Genomic DNA, 27,174 nt, shown 5'->3' on the forward strand with positions numbered 1-27,174 from the left:
ATTGGCATGCTGAGCATGAAACAGATTAGCCGTGAGCTTGTCTTGATCATGCCCAGAAGTATTATGTATTTGTGACACAGCATTAAAGAGTTTAGCTCCACGTCTGAGTCATAGATTATCCCAAAATTAGGCCACCATCACCATTTTTTTCTTTTATCATTTACAGAGTTTTCTGAAACATGTTTGTGCAAAGAAGCATTCATGCAAATAAATTTTGTGTAGAAAGTATGATCAAAATCATCTGAATTAACTAAGGCATTCACAGAAACAACTGAGGTTCTTGTAAAGGAAATGATTCAGTGGCTGCATTCTGTCTCCATTTTCTATGACGCAATCATGCAAACACACGTTTTTGCCCCCTTTCCCCAATATATGTGTGTGTGTGTGTGTGTTGAGCAGTCTATATGTACACTGCTCCAAAAATTAAGGGACATCCTAGATCTGACTTAATTTTTATATAGTGCTGACAACAAAATCACACAAAATTTATCAATGCAAATCAAATTTATCAACCTTGGTCTGGATTTGGAGTGACATTCAAAATTAAAGTGAAAAGACAGGCTCATCCAACTTTGATGTAATGTCCTTAAAACAAGACAGAATGAGACTCAGTAGTGTGTGTGGCCTCCACGAGCCTGTATGACCTCCCTACAACGGCTACAATCCAAGTGCTGGATGGTCTCCTGAGGGATCTCCTCCCAGACCTGGACTAAAGCATATTGGTGGATGGAGTGAGACATGATGTCCCAGATGTGCTGGATTCAGGTTTGGGGTACGGCCGTAGCATCAGTGCCATTGTCTTGCAGGAACTGCTGACACACTCCAGCCACATGAGGTCTAGCATCATCTTGCATTAAAGAGGAACCCTGGGCCAGCTGTATATGGACTCACAAGGGGTCTCAGGATCTCTTCTCGGTACCTAATGGCAGTCAGGCTACCTCTGGCGAGCACATGGAGGGCTGTGTTGCTCCCCAAAGAAATGCCACCCCACACCATTACTGACCCACTGCCAAACCAGTCATGCTGGAGGAACATGGTGCAGGCAGAAGAACGTTCTCCACGGCATCTCCAGACTATATTTTAGTCACGTCTGTCACATGTTCTCAGTGTGAACCTGCTTTCAACTGTGTCCCACATGATGGAATTAGAGGGGTGGGAAAAGCATGAGAAATGAAAGGTAACATTATGACAAATTCCAGATCCGACCGCCTGAGCTGCCTCTCCATGAATGGTGAATGACCAGATGAATGGCCAAATGACCAAAGCACTCTTTACACCTAGCGGCATTTTTAGCCACTGCAGGACCATAGGCCAGGGAAATCGTATTAAATGTCAATAATCTCAGAAAGTGAAAATTTCATGATAGGGGACCTGTTTTTTTCTTATATTAGTATATGTTGTGGTAGTAGCCTAGTAGGTAAGACACTTGCCTATGAACCAGAAGACCCAGGCTCAAACCCCATTTACTACCATTGTGTCCCTGAGCAAGACACTTAACCCTGAGTTACTCCATGGGGACTGTCCCTGTAACTACTGATTTGTAAGTGGCTGTGGACCAGGGTGTTTGCTAAATTATTTTCTGCAATTAACGCAGCAACATTTGAATTTCTTTCTGCCTGGGATCTGACGTCTGATATAAAGGCAGAATTCATGTATAACATCCACAAGTGGTTTACAGCATTTTGGGCATTTTGTCAGAATCAGGCTGTAGGGGCAAATAAAAAATATGGAATAATAAAAATATATAAAAAATATAACTATTTAGAAAAGTAATTGGCACATTTTTTTTTCATTTACATTTACAGCATTTGGCAGAAGCTCTTATCCAGAGCAACTTACAGTGGGTACGGAAAGTATTCATATATTGCAGCCATTTGCTAAAATCATTTAAATTATTTATTTTCTTCATTAATGTACACACAGCACCCCATATTTACAGAAAAACACAGAATTGTTGACATTTTTGCAGATTTATTAACAAAGTCTTGGAGTCCTACAGGTATTTTTTTTATGTGTCTTGCACTGAGGAGAGGCTTCCATCAGGGCTGCAGGGCTTCCATCTACAACTTTCTCCCATCTCTGGAGCTCAGCCACAGTGATCTTTTGGTCCTTCTTTACCCCTCTCACCAAGGCTCTTCTCCCACGATAGCTCAGTTTGGCTAGACAGCCAGCTCTAGGATGGGTTCTGGTCGTCCCAGACGTCTTCCATTTAAGGATTGTGGAGACCACTGTGGTCTTAGGAACCTTAAGTGCAGAAGTTTTTTTTGTAACCTTGGCCAGATCTGTGCCTTGCCACAATTCTTTGACCTCATGATTTTCATTTGCTCTGACATGCATTGTGAGCTATAAGGTCTTATATAGACGGGGGTGTGGCTTTCCTAATCAAGTCCAACCAGTATAATCAAACCCAGCTGGACTTAGATGTCAAAATTATTTGTCACATACACAGTCATACATGGTATAATATGCAGTGAAATGCTTTAGCGACTGCTATAGACCTCAATAGAGTATTGAACCATCTCAAGGACGATTAGAAGAAATGGACAGCGCCTGAATTGAATATATGAGGGTCACACCAAAGGGACTGAATACTTAGGACCATGTGATATCAGTTTTTCTTTGTTAATAAATCTGTAAAAATGTGTTTTTCTGTCAATGTGGGCTGCTGTGTGTACATTAATGAGGGAAAAAAATCACTTGATTTTAGCAAATGGCTGCAATATAACAGTGGCAAATTTAAAGGGGTCTGAATACTTTCTGTATCCACTGTATATAAGTGCTTTAAAATACCCATCATAGAAAGCCCTCATTAAGTCCAGTCACTTAACAACTTCATTTTTTTAGGAGGTGTACGTAAGAGCTCTTTTTAGTCTACGTATTTCCTAAAAAGGTAGGTTTTTAGCTTGTGCTTCAAGATCTTTAGTGACTTGCTAAACATGCATGCAGATAAAATGTGTGTGTGTCTGTGCGTGTACTGTCAGAATTTCACTTATCTAATTCAAAAGGCTGAACTAAATCTACATCCTAAAATGGCTGACCTTCAGGCCAGAGTCCTCTGCAGAGGCCTGGCGACCAATTAATGCGATGCTCTGTAGTTTAGAGAAAGTAATTTCATTCCTGCATGATCCCCTCCTGCGGTAGAACTAGACAGTGCTCAGGATATCCAAAGAGTTGCTGAATAATGCATATTGTTTGCAATCAACTTAGCCTGCTCTGTTCCTTGTGACGTGGTGCATATCAAATGGAGGGTGCCTTTCTGCGTGATTGCGTTAGATCTTTTTTTAAGGGGGGAGGGGATTCATAAAAAAGTAATTTTTTGCCTATTTATCTGGAACAGGATATCTGAAGATGCGGTGACCTCGTTTCCTGTGACCTTACTGTGACGGGGGCACGAAGCCTCATTGCCATAAATGTCAAAATCAATGCATAAGTGTGGTAACGGAATTCGGTTTTGTTAGCTTGGTGACACTGCGTTGCACATATTCTGTTAGGCCTCTCGCTCGCACTCCCTCTGTTGCTGATAATGGCGCATTTGATGTTGTTTTGACACGTCAGTGACTGTCAAGTGTCTCGTTACAAGCTGCCATTTGAACAATGGCACAAATGACATGGAAAGTGTGACGGATGCCATTCCGTCTTTGCTTTAGGAGCCTGGTGGTGTTGTGTTTCTCAACAAATTTGCCAGCTTGCATAGCTGCTGTCTGTTGCGCATCAGAGAGGTACATATTTCCGCCTTGATCTAAATTTTTTTCATCCTTTTTTCAATAGATGACTGGAAAACCAGATACTGAGGTAAAGCAACTGACAAACACACTCACACACATACCCCCACACACACAAGACATCTCCACACAATCACTATGGAGGTCGCAATCTAATAGAAGAGGGATGAACTGTCTGATGTGTCCACAGCAGCACACAGGTAATCAGTGGCTATGGAAACTGGTCCCAGTAAGCCAGAGGGGGGCTTTGTGTTGGAGCTGAGTGACCCTTCTGATGATGATCTGACCCAGAGTTCCTGACCCAATTAAATCATCTCCAGTCCCTGCGCCGTGATCCACCTACCTCTTCCACCCATCTGCCACAACATTAAAACTATTGATTATCTGGTTACAATGGCATCTGTCAATGGGTCGGATTGATGTTGGATATATTTGAAATGTGTCCTTTGTTTCTCTGGACGAGAAGGACTCGTAGGATGAATAATTTTCAGCTTTACTGGATAGTAGCATATATGTGTAATTTAAAAATTTAAAATTAAAAGCATACACAAATAATAGTATGACATACACAGACACACACACACACACATATTCAGTGGAAAAAGTGAGTATTTGCTCCCCTGCTGATTTTGTAAGTTTGCCCACTAACAAGGAGGTGATAATTTCCAGTCCATAATTTCAATGGTAGGTTTAGAGACAGAAGAATAACAACAAAATCCAAAATAATGAGGATGGAAGAGAATGGGTTTTGTAGGATGCCCAAAACGTATCGAAGGTTTAATCAGCTCAAAACAGCTCAAGACAATTCTCAGCCAAAATTCTGTACTTCCAGGTCTCAAAGAGGACATGTCCAGGCAATAGAGGCTGTCTGGTCTCACAGCGTCACCGTGCCGCTGTGTCTCTGCGCGCTGCCATTTCCGTTACGTTTTTCTGTTCTCTTTTTGTGAAACTCAAAATGAAGCCATCCCAAGCCAGTACTCATCAATATACCACCCATTCTGTGACCCAAGGTTTATATGTATGTGCATTCAGGGTTATCAAAATAATAAAACGACGATATAAGCAAAATACGGTGTTAATGTGCGATTAAAAATAAATAAAAATTTCAGCTCTAATTACATATTACATAATGTCAGTCATAGCCAGTAAACAGAAGCCCAGGAGGCAGCATCATACCCAGTGGTCAGTTTCACCCCTCCATTGCAGGGAGGAGTTATAAAGCCATATGGCCGAGGGTACAAAGTATTTCCTTGGTCTGTCATACAGAGCAGTCGACCTCTGAAAACATGCTGTTCAGAGGGGGGAGAACAGTTTGTTGATCTACCACTGAGATTAAAAAGTCCAGCTGCATTGCAATTCATTGCATGGATTTTCCCTTTTAAACTGAATGCTCCCTTGGATAAAAGGGTTTAAAACTATTTTTATAAATAAGTTATGGCTGGACCCATAGCTGTGTTAGGTCCATGAAAGCTGCAACATCCTCCCAAACTGAGACATACCCTGGGTCAGAGCTTCCCTTGGTAAAAACAGGAAGGTGTCAGAACACAATGAGCATCACAGCTTGCCATGTATGGGACAGTGTAGCTGCAGGCCAGTCAGGCGCCTGTCTACCTCTGAATGTACCTACAATGGTCATGTGAATATGAAGAAATGGTGAAAAGATCTCTGGGGGGTAGGTAGATTCCACAGGCCTAATGGAGCACCATGTGTGGGTGATGTCCCAGATAATTACCACATTATTCCAAAGCCACTGCTGACCTTTACTTCCCTCCTTCAGCTCTTTTCAGCTCGTCCAGCACACTTTGTTCCTATCTGCTTTCACTGCTGAAACCAGGCCACTTCCACACATTTCTCAGGATATGTGCCCGTTTGGAAAGAATCATCGATTCATACATTGACTGACATATGCCCAATAGTTTTTTTGTCACATAGTATGAAAGTAAGAGTGAGTGTGTATTCTTGGTTGTCAGGTGAATCCACTTGGACTTACCTCCGTGCATTAATCCTTCCAAATTAACCTTTGACTCGAGTTTCGATTTGCCAGAGGACAGCAATGATTATGGATGTTCCTTGATGAAGCTGTTCCGCCTGCAAAATCAATCATTTTGCTTATGAACAGTTGAATTGGTACAGTTGCAAACCAGATGTCAGATTTTGACTTGACAGCACTAATGCCTCTGGGATTTGTAGGTTAGAGTATCAACATATACACTACAGACCACAACAGCCTGTAATGGTTATCAACAAGTTTATATGTATTAATTAATTTTTTTTATTTCAATAAATTGTGCAGAGGTCTTAACACTTACCAGTTGGTCCTTATTTCTCTGAGAGCCTGATTTTGATCAATTATGCTGCACATTATTATTGTTTAAATAAGCTTTTGTTCAGGAGTCTCAACGTAGCAGCCTAATAAATCAACCGGAAATTTCTTACTGGGCTGTCGGTGGTAAGGCTTTGATCTCGATAAATTTCATTTTAACTCGTGTTTAATGTCTGACCTTTCTAATTTGGGCAGGGGGAATGTAAAACTAATTATTATCGGAGTTCAATTTGGAGGTTTAGTCAGTCATAAACCAGAACAATGCCCAAGAGGCCATGCAGAAATATCTGGAAATTGGGTACTTATTACAGACACCTTCCTGCTGTGACATGGGAACAGCAAAATGCAAATGGAATAAGGTTACTTACAGTAGTTTAGCTCACATGTTTGTTTGGGAGTACTCATATGAGAGTATTTAAAATCAATGAAAAAAGTCATTATTGTTATTCATAATAAAATTAAATCAAAAAGGGATAATACAATTTTAAGATACATTGTTACTGTCATGCAAACATTTTTTATATTGTGTTAATTAGTAAGCTAAGTCTAGCCAAGATTATTCTAGTCTTAGGCCCTGTCCACATGAAAACGTTTTTCTCTAAAACATTTCTGTCCGATCTGGCCTTGTGTCTACACAGAAAATGTGAACTGTTATTTTATAAAGCAGTGAGTTTCTCTTTTCTGCATATTTGTGTGAACAGCAAAGCGGCTTTTTTTGTGAAAATGCTGACACATTAGCTGAACCTCAAACCTGACCTATAACCCCAAATGAGTCATACATACAACAATGGCTTAAAACGTGTTTGCGGTTGTGCCGCAGCAGCTGCAAAACCAAATAAGGCAGCTACAAGAAAAAAGATTCATAGTTGAGGGTCCTAATGAACTAGAACTGATCACTTCATCGGTGGTAACTTGAAAGCACGTTGTAAGTAGCTCTCTATAAGGGTTTTGTTAGACATTTGTTACCAATTGCCTTAAATGTAAATGTAAATGAGAACAACAACATGTTTAACTCACCGCAGAGGAGAACTAGACGCCAAACAAGGAGAACACGTTGGGTGAGACCGGGGAGCGGCACGTTTGGGCCATTCTCTGCATCTCCATGTGGAGGACATCATTTCAGATAATGCTTCAGATAATGTGTGGACCCAGATTTTTTCGAGAAAATAGTTAATAATCTGTGGAGTGCAGTGTGAGAAGGGGCGCTAGATAACAATAAGGTGGGAATATAAGGATGTTAGTACCAACTCCTATTAATACTAATAAGATTGATATTATTTTTTCTATGTTTAAGCCATATGGCACAATATATTTTTTCCTGTAATGACTGAGCCTTTCCCATTGCAGCTCCATGTCGGTGCTGAGGCGTGGCGACTCCCTGGTCCGTCGCACGTGGATCCTGCTCATCCTTCTCCACCTGGCCTTGGACCTGTCGCTTTGCACACCCGTTGTCAGCCGAGGCCTCGGGTTCAAGCTCCTACCCAAAACAGTGCCTCGCCTCCGGCCTCGCTCCCTGCCACTCTTGGACTCTACCAGTGTCGGACCACACTGGAGGACGCTGGGCTCAACGCGGCGGCCCACCCCGCACCCGTTCCTGTCCCCGTCGGCCAGCAAAAGAGTCCCTGACCCCAAGATCAGAACAGACAGGCTCCGGAGACTGCTCAAGGAGAGTAGGCACTGTAAGGGATGCCCACCGAGTTCCAGTGTCTCAACAGTGAATTCCGTGGCCTTGTTGGGGGGAACAAAATCAGATATTTTTAGGGTTTTTTCGAGGTCGAGGAGGCAACTCTTGTTGGATGGATATGACAACTCCCAGGATGGTAGGACAACCACAGTGGCAGGATTTATTGACTGGGGGCCGACCGGGGTCGATGCAGAGGTAGAGGAGGAGGACAGAATTGTGCCCAATACCACGTTGTCCACAAAGGCCTTGAGCACCACCACCACCACGGTTCCCACCTCCACAACCACCCAGAGCCCTAAAAGGACATATGCGGTGGTGACCACCATGCAGCCCAGGAAACTCAGCACAACTCCCCCAATCATCACTTTCACCCAAACAGTCAAACCGCCAAAGGTTGGAGACACGCCAGGTAATTCTTCAATGGCAAGGTTGACTTGCTGGTATGAAATTGTGTCGATAGCCTTGCAAGTTCATGGTTTATTTGGCTTTGTGTCATTGGAGCATTTAGGAACTGATGACGTATGTCCACTTATCACAATTGACTTTTAAAAGCCAGCCATACATCACAGGCTAAGTAATTGTTCTGCCTTAAAGATGTACCATGCAAATTCTGACACTGAGGCAAATCATGAATTTTGGCATTGGCGCTCCCAGCCTCTCCCAAATAAACTTGTCAGCATAATCTGGGTTTTGAAACAGAATCTTGATCACTCCCCTTCCCCGGAAATTGAAAATTTTCGGGTTGGTTAAACACATTTTGAATCCACAGTGGTTGGCAAAACAGCATAATATTAGGCAAATGCTGATTTACATTCATGTCGGGATGATGTGCTGGAGTAGGGGTGTTTGAGATTGCACTGATTGGAAAAGCTCCCTTTGGTCCCAAACTAATAAAATATGTTATGTGATTTGGGCTAGACAAACAATTAAGCACCTACAGTTAAGTCAATTTTGTTTCTGTACAAACAGAACAACTTTGCAGGAATAATGAGTAAGCTGCAGAAAATAATATGAACTCCACAGTAGATCACTGATCAGCCTGAAGCCACAGTCTGATGTTCTTACAGAAGGACCTGAGCACCTTCTAGGCATTTAGTCAAGAGTAGCTGGTCCCTCTGAGGAAGTGAGTAGGATGTACAGTAGTTACCATGACGCCAGGTTTTCTGATGAGGCTGTACTGTGTCGTGTTAGTGTGTATTTGATTTTTATACCCACCCCAGGAGGCTCTCTGCTTCCTGAGCAGATCAGACCTGGAAGAACGGCAGTGTGTCCACACTCTCGGATTTCATTTATCAGTATAAAATATTTTGACATGTAGATTGATTACATATATACACTATACTAAAGTTTTAGACAATAGTGAAACTAATCTTCAACAGTAACTCTGAGATGGACCTTCAAAAAGACTACCTTAAAGTGTAAACCAAACTGGGGGTTGGTTTCAGGGGAGACAGTGATGGCCTAGTGCAGGGGCTCAGTTTGTCAGCAAAGTGCGCACTGCATTATGGGATCTTTAGTTTGTGTGTTAACAGCATGTCATATCGCTGGACCATAATAATAGAGCTATATATTATGATCTCGTGGGATGTACTGTCCCCACACACTGCTCCCCTGGCGCCTTTTATCGCTGCCCACTGCTCACTATGCGGCAGTATTTGGCCTAGTGGGCAAGGCAACAGACCGCAAAGGTGCCACTGAGGTGCACCTTGCTCCCTGTGCTGTAGTGTTACACAATGACAATCACTTCAGTTTCAAAACTAAAACGGTTTAGGTAAATTAATATCTGATCAAAGGGATTTTGTGTTGTGTTGTGTTGTATACCAATAGAATAAATGTGCATTTAATTCACATAATAACTTTTTGAAATGGGTTGTACCCTGTCAAGGGGTTGTCTGCGTTCGTAGCCCCAATTACCCTAAATAGGAAATCCAGGCATGCAAAATGGAATCAACAACACTGTGATGTGCAGAAAAAAAGTTAAATGGAAATCCTATGTTGGAGGCATATATTTTGGAAGTCAATATGAGGGCTGTCTCATGGAGCTCACAGTTATAAATGTTTCATAGTCATGATTCGTGTTATGCAATTCTGCCATGTATTATGAACCTTGACTAGATTTCTCCATACAAATGTGTACCGTGGCCAGTCGGTTAAAGTTGCCTATAAAACACAGTAATAAAAGTAGATTTATGTTAACCTGAGCAGACATGACTTCAATTAACACCCCCAATTCAGCAGTTAAGAGGCTCACTCTCCACAGTTTCAGAGAAGGCCAGCCAAACAGTGGCATTAGCCTTTAAATTACAGAGGAGGAAAATGTCTGCATAGTCTTACAGTGTCTGTACAGTATCAGGAGTAAAACATTTACATGCTTAATTTTTCTGCATTTGCTTTGTTAAACACATCTCCTGTAATGGACCTGGGTTGATTTGAAATGCATACAGTAACGCACAGTGTACATGATAAAACACTAAGGTATATCATCATGAATAGCTTGCCTTTGTGAATCTGCTTTTCCACCTCATCTGATGTGGGAAGCGATTTGCCCTTTACGACGTCCAAGGCCAAAGCATAACTGCTGCTTTGTGGATTTTTTGCTGTGACTCTTTATCATATTTTACACTGAACAGGGCTTAATTGGTGCAGTGGGGGAGGCTTGTTAGTGTCGATGACAGGCCAGGCTCTGAAGAAATCCTTGGGCCAATCATGTCTACTTCAGCCTGACAGCCCAATCAGATCGTGGTCTTATCGTTTCCTGGGTGGCAGGTCTGGAACAAACCAGGACAGTCACAGAAAATTACACCCAGGTGACAGAGAGGTATCACTCTGGGTAGTAAACAGCACAGGTGCCACCTCTGGTTATCTGTGTCAGATGGAAGGACCCTAACAATGTAAAAAAAACTCATTTTCGCTTAAATGGAGATATCCATCAACACAACGTGGTCTTAATGGGAAATGTCTCTGGCCCACGCAGGAACAAACAAGCCCATTAGAGCAGAGGTGTGGATCATGCTGTGCATTATCCCATCTCCAATGCGAAGATTTTCCTGCCAGAGTGACTCAGTACTAGACATCCTCTGTCCAAACCCATTGCCACTACCGCGATTTCTTAAAAGCTTGGAAAGCACCAAAATCAATTCTCTTCCATCTTCGGCAAGATGACTTATCATCTTATCAGTAGTTGACCTTGCAGGTAAGGAAAGGGACCCATAATCGTGTGTGTGGGGAGGGTGCTTTTGCCCAGTGGCACCTCAGTGGCACCTTGGCGGATTGGGATTCGAACCGGCAACCCTTGGCAAACCAGGGTCAAAGCCCATGTAACTGTTCTAATTTGGGCTGTCTTAATGTGATTTACTATGATTTCAGTTATGCCTGTAAATTCACACTTTTCCCTAATGCCATGTGAACACACGGAAAGTTTGAGGACCTTGAGCCGGTGAAAAAGAAGTTCTGTTTGGGTTCTGTGGATGCCGGTGACTCAGCAGTCTGAGGGCTACTGTATGAGAGGGTATTTACGGTTCAGGAGTGTCCAGATGCTCGCTGATTGTTCCTGGTGAGGGCGGTGCTGTTTCACAGCCACGCAGATGGGCCTGTCAGAGTTAGTGTGCATGTGAGATGATTAAAACGACGGCAGAACCTGCTGCTAATGATTCAGAGCTTGTTATCGTATTCCAGAAGCATAGAGGTTAATTGAACACTAACTAAAAAATAACCCCGTAATTTAGGACCGAATGCATAAAAAAAACTTTTAATTGCAAAGCTCGAAAATATGTTTTAATCTAAGAGTCATGTGATCATGTGGAATAATGTCAAGAAAAAATTGACCAAAAAATTATTGCCGCTTTATGAGTGAGGGGGTGTAGTGTCTCGTAAAAGAAATTTAATTTGAAAAAAATCTAACGTTTCCTGTGATTGCAAAAGAATTATGCTCTGAAGTATAATAGCATGGCATCATTTTATTTATTGGTCCAAAACATGATTTACATAAAGCTCCCATTGGCAATAATAAAAAAATAAAAACATGACAGACAGCATACATTTCAATATATTATTTATTGTTCAAGTGCCTGCCTGCACTTCCCTGAAAGCACATTTTGTGGGATGGTATAATGTTTACAGACATCACCGCAGGTAAAGAATTATGTTGAAGGGTAATACTATCGGGATTGTGCATCGTAGCAGAAGTCTCTCCACCTCCCTTCTCATGGTGGACCGTTGCCATATCGGGGTGGGGTGTGGGAGTTGGACGATGCCTTTGACATTGAGGAAGATGGTGTTTAAAATATTTGCTTCTGTTCTTTCCACACGTTTTCTCGTGTCTTTCTCTCCGTCTTTCTCTCTCTCTCTCCGTGTTTTGAGTCGCTGTACCTCAGTGGGAATAAAGCAAGATTGACACTTTGACACAAGTGTTAATTGCCAATTGCAAATCATCAGCAGGGCAGAATGAAAGGGCCACACTTTCCCAGGTGGAGAAACGTGGGAGGACAGATTGATGGAGGGAGGGGCAGACTGAGAGGAAGGAGGTTAAGACCCTATTGTGCTCAAGACCGTGCACTTTCCTCAAAGTGTAGTGCTTCAGAAAAGGGAAGACAGATTCAGGACATTTGCTGTTCGTGGGCGTCGCTTGGCGAAGGCTCCTTTTTTTTTTTCCTTGCTCCAGCATGTCTTCGTTCGCACAGAGCAACAGAGGGGGATTCCCTCTATTCATTATGCTGTGCAGTTCTAGGCCATCCAAGTTATGATGCAACAAATAACAATGTTGAGTAATCTGTGAAACTTTACGGACGATGACCAAATGGCTTTAGACCATCCATTGGCATGTCACTTGTCATTAGACTGTACGTTGTACATTTTTGGTCATACGATTTTTTTTGTTCATAGCACACGTCATTCAGAGCTTTGCATTACATAATGGCTATATAATTTTTATTTTTTAAACAAGGGTATGACTTTATAAAATTTTTAAAAAAAGTTTAGGATATTATTTTCATATTGTATCATACATTATCATGCTACTGCTGTTTTAAACACTTTGGGAGAATTTATAGAGACTTTTCTATGCCCACAGTAGTCCACAGTTGTCAGCATGTGAGCTAGGTGTTGTAAATTATATAGTCGGCTGTAAGTTTAGTTTTTACTGATGTAGATTTGAAGTGTGTATTGGATCTGGGACTGTGCATGGTAAAACAAAAGGTAGATGCAAATAGTTTGTGCTGCTGATAAACCGATGGTGTTTTCATGCATGGATAATCAGAATCCAGTTACTTATCAGCTTACTTCAGATCAAATTAAAGAGGCATCAGTAATAATGCAAGGGTGTATTGATATATAGTGTCATGTAAGGAGGTGACATTAGATGGTGCTGTGGATGTGCAAACAAGTTGTCAGGTCTCCAAAAGTTTTATATAAATAAACAGAATGAACCACATCTTTGATTTAATTCTCAATGCTGAATGCCGTGTACAGAGTACCAGACGCATTTTATCAGGATCTTTAAGGTCATTATTCCTCAGGCTTGGAGAGACAATCAAAATCACGTATGTGTTGGGAACCTTTTTCTTTTGAGATGTAGCTTATTACCGTTAGGAACACGTTTGGACGGATGTGACCTTGGCAAAATTCTATAAATATAAATGTTCTGCTTAATGTGTACAGTCCCTGGACAGAGAATCCCTTACAACGAACGTCAGGCTTGTCACTGGCATGTTTGTCAAACGTGGTTGGAGGTGAAAACAACATGCTGTACTTTTTTTTTCCAGCAGACTTGGAAATCGTCCCATGTTTCCCCTGCTAGGGCCACTAGAGCTCATGTCCTTTAATGTTGGCAACTGGCCACCCAAACAAAGCTTAACCCCCACAGCCGAAGCAAGGTGACTGCGGGAGGGGATTTTGTCATTACCCTGTGAGAGAATAGCAAGCCTGTGTTTCTTCTTCGCTGACAGGTCTTGATAGAAATTGGTTTGGCAATCGCTCTCCATCCCTTCGCCTGTCTTTAATGCTGGAGGGCTTGACCAGACAGTGCCAGTAATGAGAGGGTAATGGAAATACATTGAAACCTGGTTGCTTCTAGCTTTTATAAATGCAAACAACACCCTGACGGGTGATAAGTTAACCAGGCCTCCTGATGAATCATTGACACCACGGTCAATACACAGCTCCGAATTTACAGCAGTCAGAGTATCAATATTGATTTGGGTTAAGGGGGAGACCCTCAGGTCAGTGGGTTCAAATGCATGCAATTCGGTTATACCTGTAACACATTTATATTCACGGCAGTAGGACAATGCAAATAACTGTCAGGTGAGTCAATGTGTTTTCACTGCTTAAGGTCCCAGTGGTGCATGATGGGAGAATTTCCCGGAGCAAGGCCATGATAACGTTAATCCGACGATGACCCCTACACTCACTCAGTGAACTTGTTCACATGCATATGCAAAAGGGGGATTTGAAAAGTCAAGGAACAACCAGCCATCTTGGTAAATCAGTTTTGAATAATGTGAATTCATTAATAAAAATCATTACATTTAAATCCCTGCTGATCAGTTATGTCTAAAACCTCTTTTGAGTGGTGATTACATTTAAGGATAAACTAATTAATTGCTTATAAGCAATTCATATATACTAATTAATGTTATATATATTCATCTTTATTTATTCTTCATTTTAGACAGGCAAGAATATATTTTTGACTGCAAAATTAAATGCAGGAAAACTGCCCGAACAACTGCTTGGCAATATTATCTTATTATTATTGTTGAAAGAATTATTTTATTGGAAATAATCTGTGAACAGTGAGCCCCTTGAGACAAATAAATGCTTCACTAATTACCTAATAATGAAATAACAGGTAATTAGCATATTTAAGACTGTAAGATTTAATAAGTAAATTGTGTTTTTTTTTTTAAAACAACAATGTAATCTCTAATGAAATGAAATAACATGGAAATATAGATTCTAATCTTTTGACTCAATTGAGTATGTATTTTTTAAATGTAATTTTTTTAACCACAGATTCACTAACTACAGAAAGTGAGTAATTATGAATAACAGTGAACCATGTTTGTTTTTTTCATCAATCATTGTATATTTCATTAAAAACAGCCTCATTACTGCCACGGCGTTAATAACCACCAGCTGGAGGTCTGTCACTCACGTTGGCCGGTGACGCTCACGCGGCAGCAGTGCGCCTGTCAGGTGGCTGATGGGTAACGCACAGCACAGTCCCGCGGGGCTGCGCTTTTAATCACCTCGACTCAGCCAGCAGGTGGGCGGAGCCTCCACCTCCTCGCGCGGCCAGCGTGGGCCTAATCTCCCCGGCTGGCACGCGCTCGGCAGAGGCTCGCAAAATTACTCTGCCACTCTGTAATGGAAGCATCAGCAGTGTGGAGGACTTCAGCAAAATAAATGTTTTTTTTGTTTTTTTTCTTTCACCCCTCACGCCTACCCACCGAACCGTTTGCACAGGGCAAAGAGGAAAAATCTAATTGGCTACAGTCAGGAGCTGACATCAACGCAAAGGACAGTAACAAAAACACTGCCACTTAATGGATGTGACCCAATGTGTTTAGTCAAGGGTGTTTTTCCTCTATTGATCCACAGGATGATGTATAGCTCATATTTTTTTATTCGATGATAGCTACTGAAAAAACAATAGAACAATCCGATAAACAAGAAGCTCAGTGAAAAAATGGATCCCTTTTGTATCTTGTAATAAGTGTTTTCTTCTTAAAACGAATCGCCAGTTATTCAAAGATCTGAACAAAATACATGGTCTATTGATTCATTTTTCATTTAGTTACTAAACTTTAAATCAAATGGAGATTTTTACATTTTTTTCACTGTAATAATTTCCCACGAAGAACCCACAATATGGATGACCCATGAGTCACAGAAGACCGTGACTTCATGCTCACATGAATTGGAGAAACCTCCCTGTTGCTCCACGAGCATCTTCCATTATAAATCCCCCATACACCACCCCCCCAGCTTCAAGGTCCTCCTGTTCTATAGGATAGGTCACTGTCTTATGGCGTTCATGATGAATGGGTTTGGTGCATCGGGGAAACGTGCACCCCCCACATCTTCAACAAGGACACACACTGTACAGTGGCACCGAGCCCAACTCATGAATGAATTCCTCCTGGACAGTGGAGCAGCTCACATGCGAGTAATGGTGCCTTAAGAGAAGACAGGACTGACTGGACCACTTTCAACTAAACACTTGCAACGAAAACACTGTTTTTACTGGAAAATACACATTATTGGTACTTTGAGGTCATCACAGTTCTTGTTTTTATTATCTAAACCATTTACAATTATTACTCAGCCTAGTTTTAGTCCAGGGTCTACATTCCTGTTCCTGGAGACTCCCCTCCCTGGAATTTTGATTCCAAGTGATTTTTAACATCAGGTGATTGTTAACATTTTTTAAAAAGTATGTAGCAGGTTGAAAAACAATACCTGTTATATACAAAATCAGGTTACCTGGTAACATGGCAACTGCATCATTTTACTGATTTTTCAACTAATTTCACACAAAAATCTTATATGCAACATTTCCAGCTTTATTGGCACATGTCATTTGCATTACAGCTAAATGCCATGTATGTCTTCCAACTGCATCATAAAGGGTTACCTAATTATCATATAGTCTCAAACACCAACACATCTTTAAATTACCACACTTACAATGAATTGATAATTGATACTACAGCATAAAAAAAATTTTCATCCTGTCCAGTCATATAACATGTTCACATTAGCTGTTTGCGTGTGTGTGTGTGTGTGTGTGTGTGCTGATGGGGGAGTTCATTTTGCATGAGGTTGCTCGATCATCACTGATTATAACACTGATGAGAATCTCTTTGGCAGGCCTGGCCGTGCACCAGATCATTACCATCACTGTGTCTCTCATCATGGTGATTGCAGCCTTGATAACAACACTTGTCCTTAAAAACTGGTAGGAAAGATTCTTTTCTTCCATATCTGTTCTTGTTGTGGTGTGTTATACAACGTGTATAAAGAGGGACATCTTTTTGAGTCCCGATGTCCTGTTTGAGTGTAAAGGTGCATACAAAATTGCACAAGGTATGATTTTATGTTTGCTTTTTGTTTTTGGTGCGTGTTTTTGTAGCTGTGCTCAGTCTGGGAATGGCCGACACAGTAGCCATCAACGGAAGATCAACCAGCAGGAGGAAAGTTGCCAAAACCTGACCGACTTCACGCCGGCACGCGTCCCCAGCAAAGTGGACATCTTCACTGCTTACAATGACAGTTTACAGTGCTCCCACGAGTGTGTGCGTGCAGCGGTTCCCGTCTACACCGATGAGATGATCCAGCACACTCCCATATACAAGACATCCTACAATGGGAACAGGTTGGCACTGGGCTCTCATTTTTCTTGGACCAGAAAAATGTCTTTTACCTCTGGTGCTTACCTGATGGTGCTTATTTGATGCAGCTTTTGTTTAGCTTATTTGGAGTGTGTATTAATATTCATAACATCTAAGAATCTAATGACTGTAATAATTTGTGATATTTAGGTATTTCTAAACACTAATTCCGGTTGTGACGTTTTTGCCTCTTTCGGTCACTGGTGTGTGAAGCATTTACAATGATCCTGTTTTTTCCATTCTCTATTGTGCTACATGTTATAGACCTTCGCCTACTGAGAGGCAGCTGATACCTGTGGCCTTTGTGTCTGAGAAATGGTTTGAAATCTCCTGCTGAGGTCATTTTAATGCCTGCTGGTGGAGCAGACGTCCTGAATTTTGTACCCTGGTAGGTGTCACGATGCCGTTGCCATTCAGTGAGGCCCTTTGTCAAACTCGTCAGCTTGTTTCTGTGGTCTTTGACATGAAATCCACTTCACAAGACATCCATATTATGTATTTATTCCATTCATAAAAGACAGTTACAACAGACCAGTCTATGTTGACAAAATGTATTCTTGAGATAATAATAATCATTCATGCATTGATATTTTCACAGATTCTCATCCATATAGAGTTCAAGATATCAATGAATAAATATGTTGCAATAAAACATGTATTCAGTGTCATATATGGAAGCACCATTAAATAAAGCTGTAAGGCAATGATGATTTGTCAGGTGATAAATGTAATTTAGGGTTACAGGTTTTAGATCACCCCTTCTTGTCTTTAGCCAGCTTACTATTATACATTTTTATTGTACCAGTGTTCAAGTCAAAAACAGTGCAGTCATTTCGAAGTTCTCTGCCTGTAATTTTGTTTCTGGATGAAATCCAAGGTGGTTAAGAATAAGGTTCACATTTTCAAATTTTCTTTATTTTTACCTTTATTTTGTATCTTTATCATCTTTTGACCCTGACTCATAGCCCTCTGAAGCTTGAATTACAGAACTGCTCTGATGACTGATCATAAGATGATTAACCAAAATGAGAACATTTTTATTACTTTAGGTACTAATCTTTTTACTTGCATTTCTCTCTTTTTCCCAGGGTCCCATTGGAAAAAAAAACTTTTAAACTGAGGAAGCAAGCAATTACAGAAAGCGACACAAAAGAAAAAAAAATAGAATTAAAAAACAGAACAGCCAATTTTGTAAAACTGTGGAATCTTTCTGGACATGAATGAAGATATTTATTTTTCTAAAACAACTGCAAACAGAGCCGTGCTATGGACGCCACTCCAAAATTATTTTCCATAGATCTATGGTGATTTAGAAATATACATTTAGAGATAATATATATACATATTTGTGTGTGAGTTTGTGTACGTTTGAGCGTGTGCAGGAGCAAATCCACGTTGCAGACGTCTTGCGGACAAGTGTTTGGCTGCTGTCAGAGCACACCGAACTCTACGGACTGAACAATGTGCCAATTACGCCACTATGTGCCACAACCTGTACAGATTCAACGTATCCAGAGAATTTTGTGGAATATTACAGACATACAAGTTGAGTATTACCTGTGAAAGTATTCCTTGTATCAATCCAAAATTCTTCTTCTTTTGTATAGCCAGTACAAATGTGTTATAAAAATGTATTTGAATATGTTTTGAAATAGTTGCAGGCGTCTTGCAAAAATCCCAAAAATATTAATATCAGGCACTATTCAGTCACAAAAAGAGGAACATTAATGAGAAACAAAAATGAACAAAAAATCCTGATACTAGATTTCATTACTCCTCAATATTTTTACTTAAAAGAAGTTGCTCACAACTCAAGCCTCTCCATATCTACTGAACCTTAGGACTGTTAGTCATGTTCAGCATTTGAGTTTTGCCTCGCAGACGAAGTCCTTATGATCAAATCTTTGAATATCCCTCCATTTCTGAAAAAGCTATTTTTCTTCTTTAAGTGACCATGCTGCAGTTTTTTTTTTTTTGGTGAAAATCTTCCACAGTCTATGAAAGGAAAGGAGAGTTATAGGTGGTCTCATACTGACAAGATGCAAAAATGACCTTGTGATACAAATTAATACAAACATGCAGAACATTTTAGTTGTTAGTAAGGAGACATTTGGGTTCATCGATTGACAATAAAAACTTTACTGCCAAAAATGAAGCCAGTGCAGGCCCCCCATTGGAACTAGAATAATTATTTATTTTAGGTGTGGAACTCATTAAAAAAATAATCAAATTAATTAGAGGCTTTGTAATGAATTCATCTTGATTAATCGCAAGTTATTTTGCCCCAAAGGGGATTTTTTTGTTATTTAGTATCAAATAATAGACATGGACATGAATATTGTAAAGTCAAGCTCTTTTAATTTCTGGAAAAAAAAAGCATTTAAACTGCATTTCAATTCCAAACAGAAATAATATCCCTGGCCCAAAAGTGGGCAGAGTTAAAACATAAAGTGCTATTTTAAGTGCTTTAAGTCCATTTTTAGAATGGTATTTAAATAATGATATCAGAAAGAAACAAACTTAAAGTGCCTTGTGGAACATTATCCCATAATGCAATGTGCACTTTGCTGACAAGCGTGGTTCACGCCACACTTTGGTGAAGCATGAATAAAGGAATTTGCAAATTCGACACTGCTGAAACAGCTGCTGTATAGATTGAGGTGGAGCTGATCGAACTGCGGAGTGAAGATCGCGTTTGGCTAGGCAACTGAAGCACTGCATTGTGGGATCTGTAGTTTGTGTTATCAAGGCTTCCATCAGGTACTTTTTGAAAGGAAATTTGTCTCTGATCAGTCCTAGCAATGCGCTTTCTTCAGATTTGTCCATTGTGGTAGCTCTGATGTGTGCATCAATGTAACTGGTCTACTAGGAAATTGGATACTTACAAAAACTCCCCTTTGCTTGGAATGCAAAGTGCAATTAAATGTGTTTTTTAACACTTAATTTTTTTAAAAAATTATTTAATTGCAAACAATGTGTTCCCTATTTATTGATATTATTATTATTATTGTAATTATTATTATTATTATTATCATAAATGTTTTTATATATAATTTTTAAACACTACTTAACTATTGTACAAAAGTCTGGTTCCAGTTTGGAATTGGGTGGGGCTAGAAGATGCGTAGGTCTTGATATACACTGGGTCCCAATTTTCCACACCATCCATGATATTATTATTATTATTATTATTATTACTATTATTATTATAGAGGTGAGGGTTTCATTAAATACTTTTTTAAAAAATCAAAATGTTGCTTAAAATGTGAATTGCAGTTATAGGGCTGACCACTGACTGATGAGCTGGAATAATTTAGAATTATTATTAATATTATTATTATGGTTGTTATTATTCATGAATCTAACATAATTAGACTAAAATTGGATGAAAAGATCTTTTGTAATAAAATTAATTACCCTCACGAGAAGACTTCCCCTTAGCAGTGAACGGACATTATAGTAATAATGCAAATGCCATTCATGGCACAACAACAGCAGGCTTCATGCAGACTGTGCGAGGAATAAATAACGCAGTGTAAATATCAGCCCTGCCCACATGAAGGTGTATGTGGAGCTGAGGGGAAATGTGTGGGAAATCTGAAATGTCTCTGGCCAAATGCCTGCGATGTTACAGTTAAAAGTGCAGGTAAATAAAAAAAAAAAAAGAAGAAGCAAAGTAATAAAACGAAAGCACCATTGGGCCCCTGCGGATGCACCATGTTTCTAGAACTCGGTTCTAGTCGTGTCGATGAATGATCAACTCTTAATTGTAAAAGTTAAATTCCCTCTTGAAATTCAAATATGTTTGGTTTGGGAAGTGGAGCTGTCTTACATTTACATTTTTCTCTCTCTCCCAAACACCAGTTCCATTCAATTCAAAAAGGTGAAAAATATATGGTTCTCACCAGAACTCTTATTTCCATAATTTCCTTAATTGAACTGACTTAAGCCTACTTCCAAAAAATGGTGGCGTGTTTCTTATCTCTCAACACCTTTTCTGTCAAGGAGCCTTAATGAATGTACCTTACCACACACACACCACCGTATAGCACTTTCGATTTGTCACATGATAAACATGTAGTTGTTCTACTGTGCTAAATCTGGTTCATTGTGCCACCCTAGAGTATGCCATGTGTGCAAAAGAGACTTATTTTAGAAGAACAAAAAACAACTGATGTGCAATAGACAAAAGAAGCACAAAGAAAATGGCTGATGTTAACAATAGACACAGAAATTATTCAGTATGGACAGCAATATTCACTATTAAGAAGAATGAATGAGAAATCAGGCCGTTTGAGCTTTTAGATGCAAAATTACTGGCCTGGATTCCTACACAACAGAGAAAAAAGGACCTCGTACTTTTTTTTTTTTCTTCAATTGTTGGAAACAGAGCTGTTAAGGCTTCATACCTCCTTGATCCACCAAAATCAAAGCAACAGACATAGAGTGGGTGTTTAGTAGCAGCTTCCGTCACAGAACGTTTTTGCAAAATGGTCAACTGCAGATCGGCCGAATGAAAGCGTGCCAGTTTAGGGGTTGTCATGTGACTGGGAACAGTATGGTACCGATTCGATTACACCAGGAGAGTTGCTACGACTGCTGTAATGTACATGTGTAAATGCATTTTCTATATAACTTCAACTTGTATACAGGTACAGTCAATAATAATAATGATAATAATAATGATAATAATAATAAGCTGTTCTTCGGCGGCCTGTGTGGGTCTAGTCTAAGGAAAGGCGTCTCTGTTTACACGTAGAACTACAACTGCACACTAACTCTGTGCCAAGCTTTCTACCTGCAACTTCTCAACAGCGCTTTCCTTGTCTCTACTTAATTTTTTTTCAGAGGCGTTCCTTACGTTGCTAACAAAGAACCTGCAATGTCTTACAGTTCTCATGAGGGCTGAGAGGTGTGCCAACTGTCGAAGACTCTCAAGACATAATTCCTGTAAAATGTGCTATGAAAACTGATGCAGGTCTGCTATCTCATGTGTGTCTGGATTATGTGTTTATTTTATGGAACCGGTCGTGATAATCATGACATTTATATATAGCCATGGGAAACAAGTGAAGATCTTGTGTGCAAGACAAATGCAACCTTAAGACAAATGCACCAAATCATTGTGGTAAATAAAAGGTCAGCGTTGTCATGGGTAAACTGTCCGATAAGTAGGCTGTTCATGTAGACTCGCCGTAATCTAGAGCCTCTCATCTGTCTGAAGATTATACAGGTGATAGAACTCTCACCGCAACATGTCTACCAGCGCTGACCACCACATTAGTTTAAAACTTACTCTGACTTTCCAAATAAGTACCTGGTCTCTGAGCTTCGATCATTCTGAAATCCCACGATGCATTGCATTACTGCCACTGATTTCCACATTGGTTTCAGTTGAACCGTGCCTCTGCCATTGTGAAGAGGCCAGTCGGATATTGCATTCGCTGCTGATTCCATGTTGTCGGTCACAACTGATGCAAGAACTGTAATGACATTGTGACTCTGGGTTTTTCATTCATTCCATTTTTTTTAAAACTTTATTTTCTTTTCAGTGCCTGCAGTGTGTGTGTGTACTGAACTCTTCCAGACCCTCAAAAGACCTTTATTACCTCATCACAGCACTCAACAATATACAAGCAGCATTATAATGTAAGACCACAATTTAATTCGTGGGTGGGTGTTACCTTAAGAGACAAAATATCAAGACTGGCCTTCTTATCAGACCTGTTTGGGCTTAAATTAATCAGATCAATAATGACACAACACAATACATGAATAAATCACCTGTATGACAATAAAACAAGGGCAATGTTGGGGGGAGTACTGTATTCAAGCTCAGCTGTAGTTCATTGACTTTTTACTGAGATTTTTTTGAATGTATTAAATTTGTTTTATTTGTTTATTCGTGGCCTGTCACACTGGCCAGGCAGACTGGTTCCAAGATTGACAGCAGCGTGCTGACAGGAACTCGACATCAGGTCATGGGAGAGAAGGGAGAAAAGCGAATACTCAGCTGTCTCTGAGATTATGGTCCCAGGGACGTCTGGCCTCAATGTGTCTTTTTACGACATGTCTCTTGACGTCCCCATAAAGAAGCTGTCAATTATTGACAAACTGTGATTAGTGGGATGAGCAGCTCAGGCCATCGTAGAGAACCCTCCCCTCCCCTCCCCTCTGTTTTCAATAGGCTTGAAACACATGTTTGTGGTTATAGGATGGATCCAGAGAGCGGGAGATAACATCACGCTCCACAGGCAGACAATCTAGGAGAGCAGTTCTTTACTTAACACGTACACAACTGCATACAACAATAGCAGGAATAAAGCCAGGTGAGCCGTTCGATGTCCATGCATCTTGCTCTGTTATCTTAACGCTCAAGCGCAGCGCACAATGGACCATGGTACAACGGGCCCTATTGAGTGCAGTATAATGACCATCAATGGTATCGAATGTTCTTCTTCACAGTATTGTTTTTCCCTCATGTTTCGCCAAATGTGTTTTTTTTTTTTTTTTTCTACTGCACCTGTCTGCATTTAGCTGATATATTGTTCTCATATGCTGTAATCCACATTTTATGTGCAGCAGCGCTCATGTTCACAATAATGTAATAAAAACCAGTTTTTTTTTTAATAGAAAAAAAGCTAATCTTAATGGTTTCAGCCTTTGACACTGGATTGCACAAGTCTTCAAATGCTGGCCTGTTGTGTGTCATATTAGCTGCTAAAAAATAAAGCCTGCAACGACAATAAAACATTAAAGAACAGGTTGGATAAGCAAGCTGATTGGGACCAAGCTCACCCCAGTCCCACTTTTAGATCGATGTTCTGAAGGAAGGCTCTCCCAAACCGCCCGACCCCAAAATGCTACGCTGTGTTTTCAGGTGTGTGTGTGTGTGTGTATATATATATATATATATATATATATATATATATATATATATATATATATATATATATATATATATAGATAATATATATATATATATATATATATATATATATATCTATATATATATATCTATATATATATATATATATATATATATATATATATATATATATATATATATATATATATATGTTCTTTTTTTTTTTTTTTACACAGGAATATGTGCCAATAGATTTTACGGTCACTGTTCACACTTTGCCACAAAAAATAAAAAATAAAGCGAGAGACTGAAGTCTTGTTGTTGTCATACAAAAATGAGAAATTTGTATTTTGTGACTTTTTATATTTGTGTTTACTATATCAAATCAGTACCTCTTCTTTCTTTTTGTATAAGATCTATGAAAATAGTACACAGTTCAATATACAAAACATACATGCAGACACACACACACGTGCACATAGAAATACTGTATAAAACATACAGTTTCTGTGATAATTCAATGTTGTATACTTTTTTCTTTTGTGTCTTTGGATCATATCACTATTATTATTTTTATTTTGTAAGTATTGGTAATATTTAAAATTTTCCAGGTGAATATTGATTTGATTACTCTTGTAATTCTGATTCTGTATTTGCAAGCACTGTAAATGCGATTATCATCGGACTTCTCCTGTGTACATTTAGCACTCTCATGTTGCTATCAATACAGTGTTAATCAGTTCGGGCTGTCTTTCTAAGAACACACTCCGATATTTGTAAAATGATCAACGGGAAATTGTTTTTCTTTTGGGGGGTGGGTGAAACAATATAAAATAAAAACCAACTCATTAAGAGAAATCCACATGAGATTGTAGAAATGTTTCTTTATTTCAAGCACACACACGCACACACACACACAGGAACCAGCTTGACTGTGCATAAAAGCTTGTGCCTGAACCTCAATGGGTGGTCACGCGTGTCTGAAGTGAATGACAGCAGGGCGCTGGCAGAGACTTTTCATTCTGCTGAGGAGGGGCCTACAATGAATATTTCAATATGTGTTAAATATGATTTTTTTTCTTTCTGTCTCCATCTATTTATGTATATGTGTATGTATATTTCTCTCTCGCTCTCTCTTTTGATATATATATATATATATATATATATGTGTGTGTGTGTGTGTGTGTGTGTGTGTAGAACCTAAGGCAAGTGCAAGCTACAGTGTATTAAGAAAGTGAATTGAGTTTTAAGTCGAAAACAATACAAGCAAGTGCTCATTCCGTCATAAACCTTGAAGACATGTTTGACCTGGGTGGCAAATGTACATGTTACATTGTTTGATTATGCAAACACTGCGCAGCGGGAGAGCATGTGGAGAGAAAAAGAAACCGATGACTTGCCGGGAGGCCTGTTCTTGGTGAAGCTGTGTTCGTTTTTTTGGGAAGATGTGTTGCATCTGGGATACACGTCTTGCTTTAGAGTGGCTGGTTGTTTAGCTCTTTTCTGTTTTATTATACTTTTTGTTCCTCATGAATGAACTTTGGGGGGGGGGGGGGGGGGGGGGGGGGTTACCTGCTTTTCACTGTGCATCATGCTGAACATCTTAATCTGGTCAAACTACTTGATAAACCATCAAGGCATAATAAATCCAGCTCATGACCTTATGGTGAAACACCAGACTGCAATATATAGAGCGCTAGGTAATTTAAATGCTTTGTTATCCCAAGGGAAACAGGGAATCTCTCTTTATGTAAATTAGGGCTTTCAAAATGAATGCATTAATTTATACTGTTTTAAGTCAGCATGTCATTTTTGGGTTTATGCATGATGAGAATGAACAATGTCTAAGTATGCGTTTAGCTGATTATTTTCTCAACAGTCTCCTGCAATGTTCAGTTTAATTACGTAACTGTGTTTGTGTTAAAACACTGTGGGTTGGAGTGAAAATAGGGGGCTTTGCTGAAAACAGGATGCAGAACCACCAATTATATAAATGCAGTTTGTTGACCCACATCTATTTTGTTCACACTAGAGTGATATGATGCTGTGTTGTTTTTGAAGATAATTTATTTTGAGTGAAATATGCATGAAAACCAAAACGAAAAGCATAGGTTGTAAAAAGAGACATTGCATTGTGATGCTTAGGTGCCACTGGGCTCCCCCTTCACATGTGTGCTGGACCCTTGTGAACCTGTGTCGTTATGACAACCCCTGAATCCCTGTGTGCTACGTTACATTTTCTGTTCTGTTTGTCCTGCCATTGTGATATTGTCCTTTTGTTCATTCTGTTTACTTCACTCACCTTAACCAGACTTAATGCATTACAGGCTTTAATTCTAGATTGTCTTCCTTCCAAGTAGCAATTGTATAGGAGCAGAACTTACTGTAATTTTTGAATGAATAATTGGGTTTCAAATTCAAAGTGTACCTGCTCAGATTGACACCTTGACGGTATATAAAAGACTGTGGATTTTCTGCATTATTGTTATGAGCCATACGTTCCACAAGTAATCAACTATCAAAACAGCATATTTGCAGGGTATATGTACCTTTTGTCTTGCTTAATAACACACAAGAACCAAATATTCTAAGAAAAGATGTCACCCCCAACTTTAGCTGGTCCACAGCTTTTCAGCAAAGCCGAGTTCTACTGTAGTCCTGCTTTTCAACGAGTCCCATTCTAAGGTTTTAAAGCTCAGGATATTGTGTAGGCATGGCACTGGCCGCAAGATCAATGAGGCTCTTTGCCTTTCTGTCCAGATCCCTCAGCCAGCTTTTCAACCCCATTTCAACCCATTTGTAGTAAAAAGAAGAACACTCCCCTTCTGCTCTGCTTGTTCCTTCTAGGAGAGAGCGATGCTCCGCTTTTATAATGCTTTATTTATATTCCGTGCTGTCCATGCCAAAACAGTGTTCTGCAGATTATGGTTAGACATGTGCTTCAGATCCTAAAGGTCTTTAATATATTCATATATCAAATGTACAGCTAATTTCCATTAATGATCATTTTTAACTATGACTATACTATTCTATACTAAATAAAATTACTATCTTATTCTTTATCTGCATTACAAAAGGTAACCTCATTGTAAACATTGTACACAATGCTTACAGTATGTCTGATTTGAATTTCATATATGCCCCCAGCTCCCCATAAGGAGGGAGGATTTGTCCCATTTTTTCAG

General features: G+C 39.7%; 1 protein-coding gene across 2 annotated transcripts in view; it reads left to right on the forward strand.

The window, feature by feature from the left end:
• Positions 1–23,997, forward strand: part of ajap1 (adherens junctions associated protein 1) — a 40,755-nt gene extending 16,758 nt beyond the window's left edge. For both annotated transcript variants that reach the window (XM_028994908.1, XM_028994909.1), the window contains exons 2-6: positions 7,393–8,138; positions 16,601–16,688; positions 16,863–17,105; positions 17,386–17,509; positions 18,210–23,997. In XM_028994908.1, the coding sequence (XP_028850741.1) occupies positions 7,393–8,138; positions 16,601–16,688; positions 16,863–17,105; positions 17,386–17,458 (1,150 nt within the window). In that variant the 3' untranslated portion in view covers positions 17,459–17,509; positions 18,210–23,997. The remainder of the gene's footprint in view (positions 1–7,392; positions 8,139–16,600; positions 16,689–16,862; positions 17,106–17,385; positions 17,510–18,209) is intronic.
• The last annotated feature ends 3,177 nt before the right edge of the window (positions 23,998–27,174 follow it).

The sequence above is a fragment of the Denticeps clupeoides genome, chromosome 10 (genome assembly GCF_900700375.1).
Source record: "Denticeps clupeoides chromosome 10, fDenClu1.1, whole genome shotgun sequence".
Taxonomy (NCBI): domain Eukaryota; kingdom Metazoa; phylum Chordata; class Actinopteri; order Clupeiformes; family Denticipitidae; genus Denticeps; species Denticeps clupeoides.